Source organism: Rattus rattus, chromosome 1 (genome assembly GCF_011064425.1).
Source record: "Rattus rattus isolate New Zealand chromosome 1, Rrattus_CSIRO_v1, whole genome shotgun sequence".
Taxonomy (NCBI): Eukaryota; Metazoa; Chordata; class Mammalia; order Rodentia; family Muridae; genus Rattus; species Rattus rattus.
The window spans coordinates 172,516,292-172,534,707 of NC_046154.1; the positions used below are offsets into that span (position 1 = coordinate 172,516,292).

At 46.9% G+C, this 18,416-nt stretch overlaps 1 protein-coding gene across 2 annotated transcripts in view; it reads left to right on the plus strand.

The window, feature by feature from the left end:
* Positions 1-17,381, plus strand: part of Lta4h (leukotriene A4 hydrolase) — a 31,610-nt gene extending 14,229 nt beyond the window's left edge. Inside the window, exons 6-19 of one of the 2 annotated variants that reach the window (XM_032911498.1) lie at positions 422-474; positions 1,718-1,790; positions 2,035-2,175; positions 3,545-3,568; positions 4,036-4,106; positions 4,597-4,708; positions 5,369-5,513; positions 7,122-7,225; positions 7,609-7,679; positions 10,916-10,970; positions 13,537-13,632; positions 14,817-14,899; positions 15,536-15,640; positions 17,167-17,381. In XM_032911498.1, coding sequence (XP_032767389.1) covers positions 422-474; positions 1,718-1,790; positions 2,035-2,175; positions 3,545-3,568; positions 4,036-4,106; positions 4,597-4,708; positions 5,369-5,513; positions 7,122-7,225; positions 7,609-7,679; positions 10,916-10,970; positions 13,537-13,632; positions 14,817-14,899; positions 15,536-15,640; positions 17,167-17,284 — 1,251 coding nt within the window. In that variant the 3' untranslated portion in view covers positions 17,285-17,381. The remainder of the gene's footprint in view (positions 1-421; positions 475-1,717; positions 1,791-2,034; positions 2,176-3,544; positions 3,569-4,035; positions 4,107-4,596; positions 4,709-5,368; positions 5,514-7,121; positions 7,226-7,608; positions 7,680-10,915; positions 10,971-13,536; positions 13,633-14,816; positions 14,900-15,535; positions 15,641-17,166) is intronic. The other variant, XM_032911500.1, reaches the window with a different exon arrangement.
* Positions 17,382-18,416: the final 1,035 nt, after the last annotated feature.

Sequence of the window (18,416 nt, forward strand, 5' to 3'; positions counted from 1 at the left end):
CTGGTTTAAAATAGAAAGGAATTTAGGGGGGAAATGTTTTAAAAAGTTGGTGTGGAGAAATATAAGGGAATATAATATAAGTCTAAAATATAAGGGAAAAAAAATATAAAGTCCAAAGTATAAGGGAAAGGCATCTGTGTACTTAGCTGTTACTTTTTGAGAAATTCTTAGTGTACTGTTTAAATTTGTTCAATCCTGGGTTTTGCCTGTCAGTAGCCTTCCCTTCCGTAGAATAAGAGGGAAATGAATGTTTTGAAGTGTTTCCGTATCGTACGTTTGAACTATTTGAGAAGGACTGGAAGATAGTTCATAGCAATGCTTGGAGATTTAAAGAATCGCATACTTTTCTATCTGAACTGTCCGGCTAACCCCATTTCTGTGCACTGATGCAGAGCCTTCTGTCTGTGTTTGTCTCCTCCAGGTTCCCATACCGTGCTACCTGATTGCTTTAGTCGTTGGCGCTTTAGAAAGCAGGTGAGTTTTGCACAAATTTTGAGGTTTATTAAAAGATGAGACCGTAGGCAAGTGGAACCGCAGGCAGGGTTGATAGGTAGAACGTGGCGTACTGCCCAAGATGTTGGGCTGACAGCTTTAGAGAGATAAATATAACTATTTTCAAATAGTTATAAATCGCAGACAGCAAATTAATCCTGGTTAAAAAAAAGTCTCTACCACTGTGCCTTAAGTTTTCCTAATGTGAAGTGAGCACGCTCTTAGGTTTAGGCTGAAAGCTTAAACAGGTCATGTCTCACCTTCTCCATTTCCTTCTCCTAGAAACTATAATCTGCCACTCCAGCCTCATAGTCAGCCTCATGAGATAAGAAATGTAAAGCCCTCGGGATCCTAGAAATAATACAGAAATAGGGTATTTTGTTTAAAGTTTTACCAATAGCTAAAATGTTCTTCCGTTTGGCTGGTTATTTTGTTTTGTAGCCAGAGTCTCGTTATATAGCTCTGGCTGGCCTGGAACCCACTATGTAGACCAGGCTGGCTTTGAACTCACAGAGATCTACCTGCCTCTGCCTCCCACGTGCTGTGATGAAAGGTGTGTGCCACCACACCCAGTTTCTTAGTTCAATTATTTATCCAGGTGTGAACGTATATGTGTAGCAGGTGCACTTATGTGTGTTGGGCATAGTACATATGCACACTTGGTAACCACTGTTCTGTTTACATGCCTACAATCTACGTTGGTTACTTCATAGAAATAGAATCACACAGCACGAACCTCTTGCTGGCCAATAGTTCATTGAGCATAGTATACACGAGGCTTAGCTGCGTTAAATTGCGTGACAAGACTTCTTGCTTTTTTTCACTGATTTATTACGTGGGTGTCCAGAGTAACCAAGTGCATGTCTATCCCTACCCTGGGATTATCTTGTTCAATCCCTGCCTGGGTTTCTGCATTGTGAGGCTGAGAGAGGAGCCTGTATTCCCAGAGGTCTTAGCACACAGCCAGGAGCTAACCTTCAGGGACACTTCACGCCTCTGTTTTCCTTTAACCTGGACCTCGCCTCCTTGGAAAGCTGCTGCTGTGTGTTGAACAACAGCTTAGCTACCACAAGCTATTTGGCCTCCTCCCTCCCCAACAGTGCGTGGCCAGTCCCGTCTTACTTCACAAGGGTTTGTTATTACAAGATGTCAAGGTTCTTCTTAGATCCAGGTGAGTCATTTGACCCAGATTTCTTTCTTCTGAAGAAGCCTTTTCGCTTTGCAGGCAAATTGGCCCAAGAACTCTGGTGTGGTCCGAGAAAGAGCAGGTGGAGAAATCTGCTTATGAATTCTCTGAGGTTGGTCATGCGTACCCTTCCTAATGACTATGAGATGGTAGATTCGGGTTTGTGGGCAGTGTGGTAGCCGTGAGCACTGCCCCGTGCGTTGCGGCCGCTACTTCCTGCCTATCACTTCAATAAAGACTTTTAACTTGCAACCTTTGCTGAAAGTCGTTTTACACATTTGAGAAATGACTGTTAGGACCGTTAAGAGGAGATAGGCACACATTCATTGTTTTGTTTTGTTTTGTTTTATTCCCAGACTGAATCCATGCTTAAAATTGCAGAAGATCTGGGGGGACCCTATGTTTGGGGACAGTACGACCTGTTGGTCCTGCCCCCATCCTTCCCGTATGGAGGCATGGAGAATCCTTGTCTCACATTCGTAACCCCTACTCTATTGGTAAGAAAGAGTTCTTTCGAAATGGAGCTCTCAGAAATATGTCTGTACGAAGGGCTGGGGTGAGGCTCAGTGGATAAAGCGCTTGCTGCGTTATTAATGAGGACTTGAGTTTGACTTCTGGGAAGCCAAGGGAAAAGCCTGGGTGTGGTTGTATGGACCAGTCCTGGACCAGGAGGTGGAGGCAGGCATGTCCTGGACCATAGCCTTCTTCCTTGGCCCAGGCCAATGAGAGATACTGTCTGAAAATACAAGGAGGGCAGCTTGTGAATACTGGAAGCTAAGGTTGTTCTCTGGCTTCCACACATTCATACATGGAAACACACATATGCACACACACACACAGATGGGAAGAACTTTGGATGCCTAGCAATATTTTTAATATATTTTTGTTCGTATAGCCTTTGTCTCTAATTTTATTACTAGTTGTGGTTATCAAAACTTCACTTTTTCAAAGGAGAACGATTTGGCCATTGGGGAAAGGGAATTCTATATTCAGAGTATTATGAAATGTTGACTGCAGCCCTGCCATGCGACATAATTTGGATGAATTATCTATCTAGACAAAGGATCCACACCATTTATACTTGGCAGTCAGGTAGTAGGCAAACAAAACCTTAGTGCCCAGCGTCTGAGATTGGCCTACTGCATATTGCTTTTTAGACCGAGTAAGCATCTTTGAATTCTACTTAGAATCCAGCAAGGACTTAATTAGCACCTAAGTAGATTGGACTATGCCATAGAACACACTGGACAGTATAAACTTTTCTTTAATATATTGTGAATTAAAAGAAAGGAGAGAGCGGGAAGTTGTTCTTTACGTCCTCATGTAGACCAGAGCTCAGACCTAGTGACATCCTCCTCAGTGCTGCCTGCCTGTTATTCCAGCCTCAGAAAGCAGAGATGAGATTTCCCAGAGCAAGCTGCCTGGCGAGACTTGCCGTAATGCAGAACTCTGGGTTTTATTGAGAGACCTTGCCTTAAGTGGACTATCCTTGGGCTTCCACTGCACATGTACCCATAGGTGTACACACACACACACACACCACACACACACACACACACACACACACACACACACACACACACACACACACACAGAGTGAGAAGGGATATATTGGATGGGAGTAGGGAAGTGGTCTCTGGAGTTAGAGAGAAGCCTATTAGCCTAGTAGGTGTTAAAAAGCTTTCTGTGATTAGGAAAGGAACCAACACTCTTTTTTGCTTTCCAATCCCTGTCTCCTGAACCTGTTGAGGTACCAGAGTAGACATACAGTGGTCCTTCAGGCCAGTCTGAGAGGTAAGGCGGGTGCTGTCAGCCGCAGCCTGTCATCTGATGATGGACGTCCTAAGATGTTTTCTTCTTTTGCAGGCAGGCGACAAGTCACTCTCTAATGTAAGTGAGACTTCCCTGTTAAAGTCTTAACCCCTAGAAGCTGTCAAAATGCCCACTGTATTGCTAAGAAGATATTATTGTGAAGGAAAACTGGGGTCATCCTCTTGCTACTTCAGCAATTAGATTTAATAGATTAAAGAAAATTTGGGTAGATATATATGATACATAATCACAAGACAAATACTGTTATTTCCTATATGAAGCATTTTAATGGGCTTACATGTTCATTTAATTTAATATTTTCTATGCTTTTTTTTTTCTCTGGGTGGTAGTTGTTCTAATCCATTAGTGTGTTCTATACATTTTAGTTTTTGATTACATTGCATGTTCCTCCCAAAATAATTTTCGAATATGTTTTTAAAAACATTGAGTCACATGAAGTTAAAAGAAAGTATTTAAGTAAGGACTTGCCTTTTAGGATGAGGTACTCGGTCTGATCACCAATCCCTTCACACTGTCCCCTTCAGGTTATTGCACATGAAATATCGCATAGCTGGACAGGGAACCTAGTGACTAACAAGACTTGGGATCACTTCTGGTATGATGGGTTTTTATTGGTTGCTCTTGAGGATTCCCCACCCCCACCCTCACCCCCCCATCTCCTGTGCACAGGCAAGCAAGCCACTGCTATTTCTTCTACATCTCGTTTCTCTCTCCTGCGGTCACTATGGTACACAGAGTTTCAAAATTGCATTAAATCCTGCAGCACCTGTCACAGCAGTTGATACAGTTCAGGTGTGCAGTTTATTCCTGCTGCTAACTTTTCTGACATTGCTTCATTGTTACACAGACTTGTCAAAAGCGAAATTGCCGCTTCCTCTTCTCTGCTGCCACCTGCTGGGCTGGGCTGGGCTTGCTATGGTCTTTGTTGACTGCCAGGGCCTCTCTAGGCATTAGGGGCTGGGATGTAGATGCTGTGCTATAGATGAGGGTTCTCTCTCCTCCCTGGGAAGACAAAAAAGAAAATATCCCCTAAGACGCCGTGTCCTTTCTGCTGGGACAATACCCGTTTTTCCGTTCTCTTTCAGGTTAAATGAAGGACATACCGTCTATTTAGAGCGCCACATTTGTGGGCGGTTGTTTGGGGAAAAGTTCAGACATTTCCACGCTTTAGGAGGATGGGGAGAGCTACAGAATACGGTAAGCAGGGTGGGCTTTTAGAGGAGTCACCCAGCCTTGTCGAGTTACCACCAAACTGGGTTAATAAAGTATCTTTTTAGCAACAAGGTAGCCATTTCTACAGGTGTAGAGAATGCAGCAGGTGCCATATAATTGTCTCTTGACACATGCCCTGCATAACCCTGTTCCAAACCGGGAGCCAAGAAACACAAGTTCTTTGCCCCTCACATTGGATTCTGAGACAGGAGTCTCTGTGTAACAGCCCTGGCTGTCCCGGAACTCACTTTGTAGACCAGGCTGGCCTCAAATTCAGAGATCTGCCATGCCAGCCTCTGCCTCCCAAGTGCTGCGATTGAAGGTGTGTCTCACCCTTCCCTGGCCCTAATACTTGTGAATTTCCAAGTGCACTCCCCCCAAACTCTCAACGTGTAGCTCAGACATTAAACCATCTTTCTAGTCCTTTTGTCAAAGTGAAGCCGGTTCTTAGCAAGGAATATCAGAGACATAATTTGCCATTCATTAGACTCCAGGAGGGATGGAAACATATTGTTCGCAGTCTGTAAGTCGAAGGTTTAGCCTGCTGTGTCCCTGAGTGAAGTGAACCCTCCCCAGTGCTGGCTGGAGCAGTAGAAGTCCTCTTCCTACATGAGCAAGCGCTCATCTTCCTTCATTGGTTTGCAGATAAAGACTTTCGGGGAGTCCCATCCCTTCACCAAGCTCGTGGTCGATCTGAAGGACGTAGACCCCGATGTGGCCTACTCCTCCATTCCCTACGAGAAGGGCTTTGCCTTGCTCTTCTACCTGGAACAGCTTCTTGGGGGACCGGGTAAGTAGCTGCCCTTGTCCGGCTGTTGGTTTTTGATTGGTTGGTTGGCTGGTGTTTGTTTGTGTGTCTTGGAGGGCGATGGGAAGAGCAGAGATGGGTTGTAAAGTGTTTCTGGTCTTTTTGTACAACCAGTTGTTTCTGCTGGAGACGTCTGTATTGCTACCTGATGCCGCCTTCATCCACAAAACCCCACACAACCCCTTAATCTATGTAATGCGGCTTGACTTTTTTTTTTTAAATACCATTATACTTATGGAATTAGGGTAATAGCATATATCCATAGAAAAACTTCCTGTACTCCAGAAGTTTATGAGTGACAAATGAGGGAGAGCCCTCCCACCCCTCGACAGCCCTGGGGTCACCTCATTAGCACTTCAATACGAGTGGCCCCAGATCTTCTTATTCTAGGGGTAGATGAACAGTCAGTCTCTCTCTGTCTCTCTCTGTGTCTCTCTGTCTCTCTGTCTCTGTCTCTCTCTGTATCTCTCTCTCTGTCTCTCTCTGTATCTCTCTCTCTCTCTCTCTCTCTCTCTCACACACACACACACACACACACACACGCACGCACGGAATAATTTTATTAACAAAATAAGGGATCCTATAGACACTCTCTTACCCGTGGGTTCACTTTCTCCACTGAAGTTCCCAATGGTCGGTCGCTGCAATTCTCTTTTCTTCAAGTTTTCATGGATGTGACATCATGGCTTTCTCCTTACCATGGGTCTTAGCCACCTCAGCATAAGGTTTTCCCCTTGCTTTTTTACTGCATGGCTTCACTTTGGAATATCTAAATTGCCAGCACTGTCCTTGTCTTGCATCCCGTGGCCTTCAGTAAATAAAAGAAATACTCCTGGAACACAAGCCTTGTGTATCTCAGCGGGGCTCTGAGAGCCCGAGCGGCTTAGTAGAATATTTGGAGAGAGACCAGTCATGCTGCTTTTTATCACAGTGTGTCCTCATGATTCTGCTTCATTACTAGTTATCGCTGTTAACCACTTCCCATGCCGCAAACTCGAATTAAAGTTTCCCATAGCTCTGTCCCTATGGAACACAGTAGGACAGTAGGGTTTGATACTGTGTGCCCCTTAGGCAAGAGAGTTTGACCGTTTTAGGTATTCGTTTGTTCTGCATCTGTATTTTTACATTCTTAAGCTCAATATTTTGCACCCTTGTAGTCAGTGCGCAGGACTGTCTCTCACACAGATGTGCTGAGTTTATGCGATGTTATACCGGCGGTCCGGGAGGGGTCCCCGTTTCGATCGACTTTGAAGGCGCCTGCCCTTCCATTCCGTTGGTCGGATCTCACTGCCCCTCCTTCCCATCAATGAGGGTCATTGCTTTAGAACTTGCTCTGAATCTTGATTGTGCCCTCCTGGCTGGAAGGAGGTTTTCCCTCTTTCCTCTGTCAACAGAGACTTCAAGGCTCATCTTGAGACCCGCCTCCTGCCTTGAACATTCTTTCACTGTCCAAAGCTCGCCTTGGTCCTTTGAGTGTTCTCTGTTGCCTGTGGTTACCACCAGAGCAATGTCAACTGCAAAAAGAGGTCAAAGAATTGCCTTCCTGCGAGTTGATCTCTTTTTCTTTCTTTTAACTTTTGTTACTCCTAGAGGTGTTTCTAGGATTCCTAAAGGCTTATGTGGAGAAGTTTTCCTACCAGAGCGTAACCACTGATGACTGGAAGAGTTTCCTGTATGCTCACTTTAAAGATAAGGTCAGCTTTAAATTCTTTCTATTTTTCACGCTCCGTATAGCTCTATAAACTACTCGTTAGGCCCTGTGTATTTCTTAGTCATAAGTATTGGCTCAGAATTTGCCACCCTGTTTGTATGTTAATTAGCTAGATTTAATCGTTCTTCATTGTTTACATATGTCAAGATGTCATGTTGTATTTCAGAAACAGACATAATGATGATCCGTTGCCTAATACAAACTTTCAAAAGTAATGGGATTCAGAAATTTCCTCCATGTGGCAGAGTAGAGTAAATTGTATCTGATCACTCAACCTTTGTTGTGGGTGGCTCATCTGCGTGTTTGTTACAACCTCAGGACAAGTCTTTCTAGCTGTCAGGAACTGGGTGTGCTTCCTGTTCACAGGTGGATCTTCTCAATCAAGTTGATTGGAACGCCTGGCTCTATGCTCCTGGCCTGCCTCCTGTCAAACCCAAGTGGGTACTCACTTGCTAACCTGCCTCCTTTCCTTCTTCCTGTCTATTTTGTCTCTCGTTTGTGGTTTAGTTTTTGTTTCCCCTTGCTGTCCAGAACTGGCTCTGTAGATCAGGCTAGCCTCAAACTCACAGAGATCTGCCTTCCTCCACATCCCGAGTATTGGGATTACAAGCCTGTGTCACCACTGCACAGAGAGTATTCGGCCTCTTGTTATTGCTACACGGCATGCTAACCCGCAGATGTGTTGGGCTGCATGTGCAGCAATCTCAGGACAGGTTGCCTGAGCCCTGCAGGTTGGACACACCTAACCTTAGCCCTTTCGGTTTATCTGGAAAGATCATGTGCTTTTCTTAAACCTTTGGCAGTCAGCAGAGTACACAGAGAGATTTCTTAGATTTCCATAGTTTACAAACAGATCTGTTAAACTGATTGCAATTACTACTGAATGTCTCCGCCCGAGGATGGTGAGGGACTCAGGGAGAGCGAGATATTTTGTCCTTTTGAAGGTCTTGTGAAGGTTAGTTATGATGGCTGCCTCTCACCCCAGACCTCAGGAGGAGACGGGAGGATCATGAGCTCAGGGCTCATGTAGCAAGACCTGTTCTAAAATACACATTTTCAGTAAGAAAAAAATTAGCATTTTCTGTTATATTATATATACTAATATTTTATCTATCCTTAAGTTATTATCCCTATTTCTACAAGTAGTTAATTTAGTGTTAGCTGACCAGAGTGTCTTGCCCAAAATTGCACGACTCATAAATCGTAAGCCGTACAACCCTGGAGCCTTAGCTACCTGTCTTTCTAATTAAGCACCTTCTGGAGTCAGGGAGCCAGCCACACCCTAGGCTGCAGCTGTCCTGTGGGGATGCTGACTGCAACGTGCTCCAGCTCTTGGCTGCCCTTCCTCTGGGTCACGGAAGGTCCTTACCAGCTACTCCCCCACTACACAGCCCAGTTTAATAGAGGTGCAGGGTGAGCATCACAAGTCGAGGTAGAAATAAGAATGTCACGGTCATGCGTGTTTGACACGCCTCTCGAGAGCCCAGGCTGAGAAGGGAGCGCTCAGAAAAGATGTGCTAACTCCCACCTCCCTACAGGCTTCTCCACGTTTGTGTGCATTCAAATGTCTCCTCTCCTTTTCCTGCCCCCCGTACCCCCTCCCCCCATGCTCACTGTCACCTTAGCACACAGGAAGACTGCCGTGGCCTCTGAACTGTGCACCTGGATGCTTTCTGGTCTCCTTCTATACCAGTCTGTATGGAGAGCCGAAGTGAACAGTTAAAAGTACAGTATGACTCAGGAGGCAGAGGCAAGCAGATATCTGTGAGTTGGAGGCCAGCTTGGTCTACATGATGGGTTCCAGGACAGCCAAGGCTACATCATAAAGAGGCCTTGTCTCAAAAATAGATGATAGATGGATGGATGGATGGATGGATGGATGGATGGATGGATGGATGGATATTAGATGGGTAGATAGATGCATGGATGGATGGATGGATAGATAGGTAATAGAGACATAGACAGACAGACAAGCAATAACAAACACCTACAACTGTGACAGTCTGTCGTCTTGTTAGCCATCCTCTCTAGTGCTCGTCTGGTCTGGAACTGAAGCCAAATCCTTCCTCTCATGAGGACCATATAGCTCCTGACATCCCGCCCCCTTGCTTCAGTCAGCCTGGTAGCCCAGGGTCCCTCACTCTCCGCCCTCATTCAAGCCTAGTACCCAGACACACACTTCCTTCTCCATGGATAATTCCAACCTCAGCTTGGGTACCACTTCCTCATGGAGGCACCTCTTAACCTCTCTGCCCAGGTCAGACCTTGCGTCTGAGAGTTTCTTGGTGCAGCTTTTCCTCTCCTTGTGCGACTGAGCACTTCTCCTTTGCGTCACTGCACCCACGTGAGCGCAAGGCTCAAGTCCGGTTTGCACATTACTTTTCCTAGGGACTTTTTGTGGATAGGACTCACTTCCTCTCCCTGAGCTAACTTAGCACACTTAGTCCGTTCAACCGTACTGAGAAGGAAGTTTCAGAACCCTAAGAAAGACACCAACCAAACCTTTCCCACTGTCTCGTGTGTAAGAGCTCAGTGCTGGGCAGCCCAGCTGCTGTGTAGGCATAAAGTGGCTGCCTGGGCCTGGTGTTACTCAGCTGCTGCCCTCGCTGGACAAAATCCCCAGCGTGATTTGAGGAGACCTGGTTTGGCTCTGTTTCTGTCTGTGGTCACATTTCTCTGAGCCTGCAATGAAGTAGAACACAGAGAAGGTGGTGCAGGGGCAGACAGACAGATAGGCAGACAGAGACCCGCTTCCAGTTAGGCCTCCCCTCCTAACAGTCCATTCATTTGTGGATGAAGTTATTATCGTTATGATCCAGTCACTCCTAAACAGCTCTCCAGCCGAAGACAGAGCCCCTCAACACGCCGGGCTTTGGAGGACGCTTCAGATTCGAACACAAGAGGACTTAGGGCGTGCTTACTGCCAGGGTCCCAGTGCATGAGTTACTGTTATTTACTGCTGAACCTGTCTCGAAGGGACTTGTGAACGGGAAAAAGAACAGAAGAATAATAGAAAATTATTAGATCCCTACCAGCAGTAGGTGGGCCTCTGGTCGCTGATGAGCTTGTCACAGCTAATAGGCTTGAGGTCTAGACAGAAGGGCAGAATTGCAAGAATTTGGTTTACACCACACATTCGGGCTAGGAGCACACATAGTGACACAGCTCCTTTTGCTCAATGGTTAATCCCACCTCCCGTAAAGAAATGAATGAGGCTGTCACACGGTGACTTCAGATTCTCCAGTCTGTGGTCTGGAACAGCGCCTGTTACCTAGCCTGCTTGTAGACTTGCTAGGTGATGAGAAGTTTGGAGCAACCCAAAGTAAAATCCCCGAGAATGGGGACGTGATGTTCTTGGAGCTGTCGAGGGTGCCTGGAACTGAGCACGCCTCGCTGGCCCTGACCCCTCCTGAGACCTCCTCTGGGGGTGACAGTTGTGCTGGGATGCTGTGTTCCCTGTGAAGGGCGGTCAGAGCTTTACTGGTGTGCCACCCCGTGTGGTACCCGTCTGGATTTGCTTCTTAGATGAGTCAAATAGGCTTCCTATTTCTAACACTCAGGAGCTCTTTATCTTTAAAGACATTAAAACTTTAAGCATATTCTGTAGCATAAGAGTGCATCTGTGCAGGATATGTTTATACAATGTAACCTCGAATATCTTTCATTTCCGCAGTTACGACGTGACTCTCACGAATGCCTGCATCGCCTTAAGTCAAAGATGGGTCACTGTAAGTAGCGATGGAAGGGTTCCGGCTCCCCATAAACACATGCGTCCTGTTTGTGAGGGCGGTTGCGACTGTGAGCAGATGTTTGTAAATCCTTTCCCTGGGGCGACCCTGTCTTCACTCCTCCCCCATCACTCACAGGATGTGCTTCAGATGCCTGTAGATGAATCTGAGTGATGCTGGGTGAATGTTTAAGGCCAACTGTGGAACGAGAGGACCTGACGGTTTTCTGTCTGCCGGTCCTGTTCATTTCTATAAAGCCTCCTAAAGAGGGGTTTCCACATACATGTGCTGAAACACAGACCCAGGGAAACCAGACTGAGCACCTGCCCTGAATGGGTCCGGAATAGAAAATAAGAGAGAACCTAACAGTTGCTTTACCTTGACGATTGCAACAAAGGTTGATGTTGCTCTCTGAAATTTATCTTTAAAGTTTACGTGGTCAGCATTTCTTGGCAACCTTCCACATACAGAATGTTGAGCTTCCCAGTATGCATGAAACAGAGATGGACTCGCCTTTGGGGTAATGAAAGAAGCTTGGGGTGGTTCAACAAAGGAAATTAGATTTAGACACACATCCCTTTTATGTTGGGCGATTGTTTTACTGGGGTGGGGGTACTGGCGACCAAACCCAGGGCACATAGAGCATTTCAGGCCCTGGGAGAAAACACATACGAGATAAAGAGGAGAGCAAAGGAAGAGCGATTAGGCAGGAAATAGAAGCAAGAACCAGTGGGCAATTCCCTAACTCAGCCCAGCCCCATGACACACCTGTGGCCGGAGGGTTGTGAATTCAGGGCCAGCTACATCAGGAAACCCTGTCAAAAAGGAAGGACAGGAAGGGAAGGAAGGAGGAGGGGAGGGAAAGAGGAAGGAATGAGGTCTCATTTAAAACACTGTAAACTGTAAGCTTTTTGGAGACTCAAGCCATAGCAAGTAGAATTTGAGTTTAGATCCAACATCGAGTGTTTGGTGTTTGGTTTGTTCGAGGCTCTCTGACGTCCAATTCTGTAAGGGAGGTTTTAGGACTGAAGTCTCAGAAGTAGTAGCTGCCTTTCAGAGAATTGGTTGTATACACATGTATCCTTGGCTGTGGATATTTTTACCTGGAGTGGTGTTAGATTCTACTGGAGGAGTAGTTTAATGGACTTCCTTTAACATCGCCAAAGGCTTAATCATTTGCATCCGAGGAGAGAGAAACCTTGGCAAGTGAGCCTCCATGTTTTAGCCCCATCTTTCTGAGCTCACAGATGTGCCAGCGAGAGAGAACGAGAGCCGTCTGTGGTAAACAGGATCTGTAACAGGAGTCTCCTGGAGCCCTCTTATTAAATTTGAAAAATGCATGCAGCTCGCCTGGTGCTGGAGAAGCTGCTGCTGATGTCCGCTCTGGGCCCAGTGGCGAAAGGCAGATGGTTATAAACGCTTCAGCCATCAGAAGGAACAGGTGGAGTTAGTGAGGACGTCTACCATGAGCGTGCTCTCCTTAGCTGTTGTCTTGGTTGTTCCTCCCAGATATTAAAGGGTGTGTGTAATGTGTGTGTATGTGTGTGTGTGTGTGTGTGTGTGTGTGTGTGTGTGTGTGTGTGTGTGTGTGTGTGTGTGTGTGTGTGTGTGTGTATGTGTGTGTGTGTGTGTGTGTGTGTGTGTATGTGTGTGTGTATGTGTGTGTGTATGTGTATGTGTGTGTGTGTGTATGTGTGTGTGTGTGTGTGTGTGTGTGTGTGTGTGTATGTGTGTGTGTGTGTGTGTATGTGTGTGTGTGTGTGTGTGTGTGTATGTGTGTGTGTGTGTGTGTGTGTGTGTGTGTGTGTGTGTGTGTGTGTGTGTGTATGTGTGTGTGTGTGTTTGTGTGTTTGTGTGTGTGTGTGTGTGTGTGTGGCAGGCAGGCATGGTGGCCTGCTCCTGTAACCTCGGCGTTAGGTAGGCAGAGATGGGGACCCCAGGGATAAGCTGGTTACCTTGACTTCTGAATTGGGAACTGCAAGTTCAGTGAGAAAACACACTGGAAAAGTGGAGAGCAAGAGAGTAAGAGAGCGAGGGTGATCTCAGGGCCAACCTCTGGCCTCCATGTGCTGCGCACACAGGTTCAAAGTCAGGGTGTGCATGTACACACACACACACACACACATACAACACACATGCACATGTGTGAATAAAAAGGAATATGCACATAGAAGGCAGCCTCTGAGGAGTACTACACATGCAAGAAGCAGAGCACCCCTCCCATTTCATGTACAAACTGTCTCTTCTGCATTGAGTCAGTTTATAAATGAACTGGCGTGCTTTAACGTAGCATTTCTTTGCTTTGGAAATCGCTTCTGACGGTTCGGTGTCAGAAAAGCAAAGAAAGTCGACAGTCCCTGCATTCTTACTAGGAATCGAGTACCTTTCCTTAAGTAACACAGGTCGTAGGAATCACCCGCCTCTTAGGTGGTAGTAACTTAACGTTGGGATTACGCAAGCTCAACCGCAAATTCATTTGTTTTCCTCAATTTTTTACCTGTGTGTCAGACTAACAATATTACGAAACGGCACCTGAGCAGAAATAACCCGGTAATGTCTATTTCAGGCCAAAGAGGAAGATTTAAATTCATTCAGCATCGAGGACCTGAAGGACCTCTCGTCCCATCAGCTGAATGAGTTCCTGGCACAGGTGCTTCAGAAGGTGAGCCCCAGCTCCCAGCCCTGGAGAGTGATGTGGACCCAGAGGCGCCGTGTGTGCGCTGACCCCAGTGCAGGAATAAAAAACACTAATGAGGAAAGTTGTGGGAAAGAAATTACATAGTCCACTCCTTCATTCTTTTGAAAGGGCATTTATTGAGTTATGATTAGTCACATAGTCACATAGTAAGAGAGAATTTTGTTTTAGTGCACCAGTCATCAGCTTGATAGCTTCCAGTGGTGCTGCTGGTGTGACCTCGGATGGAGAAGAAAAGGGGAAGCCAAATAGGATGACATGGGGGCAGGGGAGTGTGGCAAAACAGGGCGGGTCAGGAGATTGAGGAGGGAGCCCTCATTACTGGCCTGCAGGGTGGATTTGGAATTGAAGTATGTCCATGTGGGAGCTAATACACTAACTTGGAACAGGCCTAGCAGTTAGAATGAAGGCAGCTGGCTCATAGGCAGCCCTGTCAGGTAAGGAGGCCACAGTGGGAGGGTAGGAGGGGAGCACCTCTCCAGGGACCTCAGCCTGTCCTCCGTAGGCGTCTTAAGTTCTGTCTGTCCCAATGGAACCCGTCTCCTTTCCTTCTTCCGAACTGATTCCCCCTCCTAGTGTGGGTTAACATGAGTGCAGTGAGATCAGGCATCCCCTGAAATTGTATCAGGTGTTTATATTTATGTGGTAAATGCCCCCTCACCCCACCAAGGACAGAGTCCATATTCCTCCTCCCAAAGGGGACCGTGATGTAAAGGGCTGCCATTTCCAGAGGATGTAATCTAAAATCGATGTCAGAAGAAATAGACCCAGATAAAGCCAATCAGGAAAGGCACTGGGAATGAAAGTGTAAGGAAGTGTGACTTATCTAAAGAGTGGGCTAAGTTTGAGTTGTGTAAGACATGGGGAAGGACCCAAAGGATGCTGGGACAGTCTAGGCTGAGGAGAGCACGATCGCCCTTCACTTCTCTAATTTCCCCACAATAGCTCATCCCCGCTCCCCCAGAGCATCCTCCTCAGGGACTAGTTAGGCATTCGCTTCAGCTCGAATCCGTTTCCTTTACCCCCGTCCAGCAGATTTCCGTATTCTGAGGTACGTAGGGCTTTAATCTGGCTAAGACTTTCTCTCCAGCTCCTTTCTTCCAGGGAATCCTGTTGAAATGATCCCTCATACTTCTTCATTTTGCTCTTAGGCACCTCTTCCCTTGGGGCACATAAAGCGAATGCAAGAGGTGTACAACTTCAATGCCATTAACAATTCTGAAATACGATTCAGGTACATCATTTTAACTTGTCTCTGTGGAAGAAAGCGGAGTGGTAACTTAAACAGACGAGAACGGGGAAGCACAGTGCGGGAGCCCACGAGTCCTGAGAACCCCTGTCGAGTGTTATCCACATAGATAGCCACAGTGGAATGGAAGGGATAGCCAAGATGTCTGTCACATGGTGATACTAATCTTTTTTATTTGCTAGACTTGGTTCTCAGTTTCCCCCAACTTTAAAAAAAAAAAGCAAACAAATTAGAATGAAGAGTTTTAATGGCAAACAGCCTTCCTTTCCCCAGTGGTCAAATCAACTCCGAGTGGGCCCGGGTAGACATCTTTGATTCTGTGCTACGTCAGCCACCCTGAATTCAGATTCGTAGCGTTAGGTTTAAGTCAAAGGTACTTCTGTTATGCACACAAGCACTTCCTCCGTCCAAACCCAACACTTAGGGCCCTTCCCAAGACCCAGCTCCTCCTCCTTCCCTTCTCCAGTTGTTAGTGTGTGGGCAGATGAGAGTTGGTGGAGTGAAGGCGTTCAGCGTGGCCACGATGGGGTTGTTCGTCTCCGCGGCATGAATGTTCCGGAGAACCGCTGGTTTTCCCGCCGTCCTCACCTTCCCGCCCACCCCTCTAAACCCCTCTTTCAGATGGTTACGGCTCTGCATTCAATCGAAGTGGGAAGAAGCAATTCCTTTGGCCCTAAAGATGGCAACTGAACAAGGAAGGATGAAATTTACACGACCTCTGTTCAAGTAAGGCCAAGTCGGGCTGTGCGGACGGGAGGGACGGGGAGCAGAACCCGGAGACCATTCTTGTGACTGCTTCCAAAGGGGCCGCGGCTGTAGCTTTCGTAGCAGAGCCCTCAGCATGCGGAGGCCGTAGGTTCAGTACCCGGTCGGCCCGGCGGGAAAAACAACCCCGTAACATGCCGTCTCTAGCATAGTTCTGAGTGCATCCGAGTCGCTTATCATGAGTAAAGATTAATACTTGTGACCATTCGCATTTTAAAACAACACTAGCTGCTTCGGGAGCACAGTGTGTGATTAGCTACCGTAGGGCGAGGCGAGATGAAAGGGAGACAAACTCAAGACAGCCTTAGGTGCGCAGAGAGATTTTCGAAAGCAGAAAACTTGACAAGTGGGTGAGGGGGCAGAGGGAGAATCTAAAACTAAGAAGAGAAATCTGCACCAGTCCAGTGTCGATTGACGTGCACTAGGGGAATGCTGGGAAAATGGGGGAGAAGTAAGAAAATGGGGGAGTTTAAGTGAGAAGATGGAATTTAAGAGCGTCCCCATTAAGTTCTCTGATTAGGTATTTGCCCCACGGTCTTAAAAAATTACAGTCACGGCATCAGATTTCATGATTAGTCTGGCCATCTTACTACTCACTTCCTAAATAGAGCGAAATGCTGTTGGTGCAAACCGTTGGCCTGGTTTCTTAAAATGGCCACAAAACTTGTTTTTATGAAGGTATTTTAAAGCAAATTTCACAAGCTTTCCAGAATTAAAACCCATCTACCTTCAAATTGAGTGATGTATACTTCAAATAAGAATATATACCCTTTGGGGTTGGCAAATAGCTCAGCAGACAAGGCGTCTATGGCCAAACCTGATGTCCTGAGTTCAATTCCTGGGACTCACATAGTGGGAGAGAAACAACATGCACAGGCTTTCACCACAACTGTGTTATGGTGCTCTGTCTCTGTCTCTGTCTCTCTCTGTCTCTGTCTCTCTCTCTTTCTGTCTCTCTCTCTGTCTCTCTCTGTCTCTGTCTCTCTTCCTGTCTCTCTGTCTCTGTCTCTGTCTGTCTGTCTCTCTCTCTTCCTGTCTCTCTGTCTCTGTCTCTGTCTCTGTCTCTCTCTCTCTCTGTCTCTCTGTCTCTGTCTCTGTCTCTCCTATACACACACACACACACACACACACACACACACACACACACACACACACACACACACACAACCTAAAGAAATAAAACTTAAGAACATATCTTTTATGGGAAAAATGAATGTTCTGTTTATATGTCTTATATCCTAAACATAACAGCCATGCTAAGAATCACTAATCCTACATTTTATATACTTACCCCGTGTACTTGTGCACATTGGTTCACTACAGTTGCTGTTTTTGTTCTCACTGTATGAAGCTTTCAGAAATGCTTTTTGTAATTGAGAATGTTTATACTCTTAAATGATTGATTAACATATGCTTTGACGTGATATTTCTGTCCCTCCTTCCATCCCTCTTCCTGACGCCTCTCTCCTTCCCCCTTTTCTCTGCAGGGACCTTGCTGCCTTCGACAAATCCCACGATCAAGCTGTCCGCACCTACCAGGAACATAAAGCCAGTATGCATCCCGTGACCGCCATGCTGGTGGGGAAAGATCTGAAAGTGGATTAAGGAACTGAGTGTTGCTGATTTCAGAAAATTCCTTTTTTTAAGAAAAAAATCGAACCTATTAAGAAATACAAAATTTTAGCTCTCGTTGTATTTTAAAGCGTCATTCGTGGGTTTTATTTATTTTACTTTTTAATTATTTCCTCATGATTTTACTAACATTCTCTGCCTCTTAAAAAATAATGTGGTATACTCGTCTGCCATGAGATGTCATGGGTGCAAGGGTGATGCCCTCCCCCATCCTCCCTCACCTCCTGTGGTGGTCAGGATAACTGTCCCTGGGGTCATGAGAGCAGGCGAGTGAACTAGCCCTGCCCCTCACTGGCTGCAGAGCTCTGGGAGAGCAGGCCCTGCACCTAGCCTGGGCAATACAGTGGAGCTGGCCCTGATGGTGGAGGTGTGGGTGAGCTAACCCCAAGGGTGTGAGAGTGGAGAGCTGGCCCAGTCCCACACAGGCTGCAGCACAGGAGAGCAGACCCTGCACCCAGCCTAGGCCACACAATCAAGCTGATGGTGGTGGTGGGAGCACGAGTGAGCCACCCTGGAGGGCAGGAGCGTGGCAGAGCTGGCCTAGGCAGGGAAGGAGCAATGGGGGGATGTCCTCTGCCCCCTTGGCCCTCACCACCTGACCCTGGGATCATGAGAATGGGTGAGCTGGACCTGCCCCTTGCTGGCTACAGCACTCACAAGAGCAGGCCCTGCACCCCACCTGGGCAGCAGAGTATGGCTGGCATGATTGAGGAGGTACAGGTGAGCAGGCCCCAAGGTTGAGAGCACAGGGGACCTGGCCCTGCCACTTGTCTGGCATGAGGCGGCATGGGCTGGGGGGTTGATGCCTTTCTCTTCACCACCTGCAGCAGCCAAGAAAGCTGTCCCTGGGGTCATGGGAGCGGGAATGTTAGTCCTGATCCATCACTGGCACAGGTGAGCCTCCCTGCCTCCAGTAGATGGCAGCACTGGGTGGCCTCACTGGAGCAGTGCAGAAGAGCTCACCCTGGTGGTGCGATACGGGAGAGCTGGTGGGCTGACCAGCTCGGCAGCCATCTAGGCCCAGATCCAAGGCTCTGAGGTTGTCCCACCCAAAAATCTGTATGATTGCCAATGGTTGGGATGCCTGAGAGGGTGAGTCCTGCTA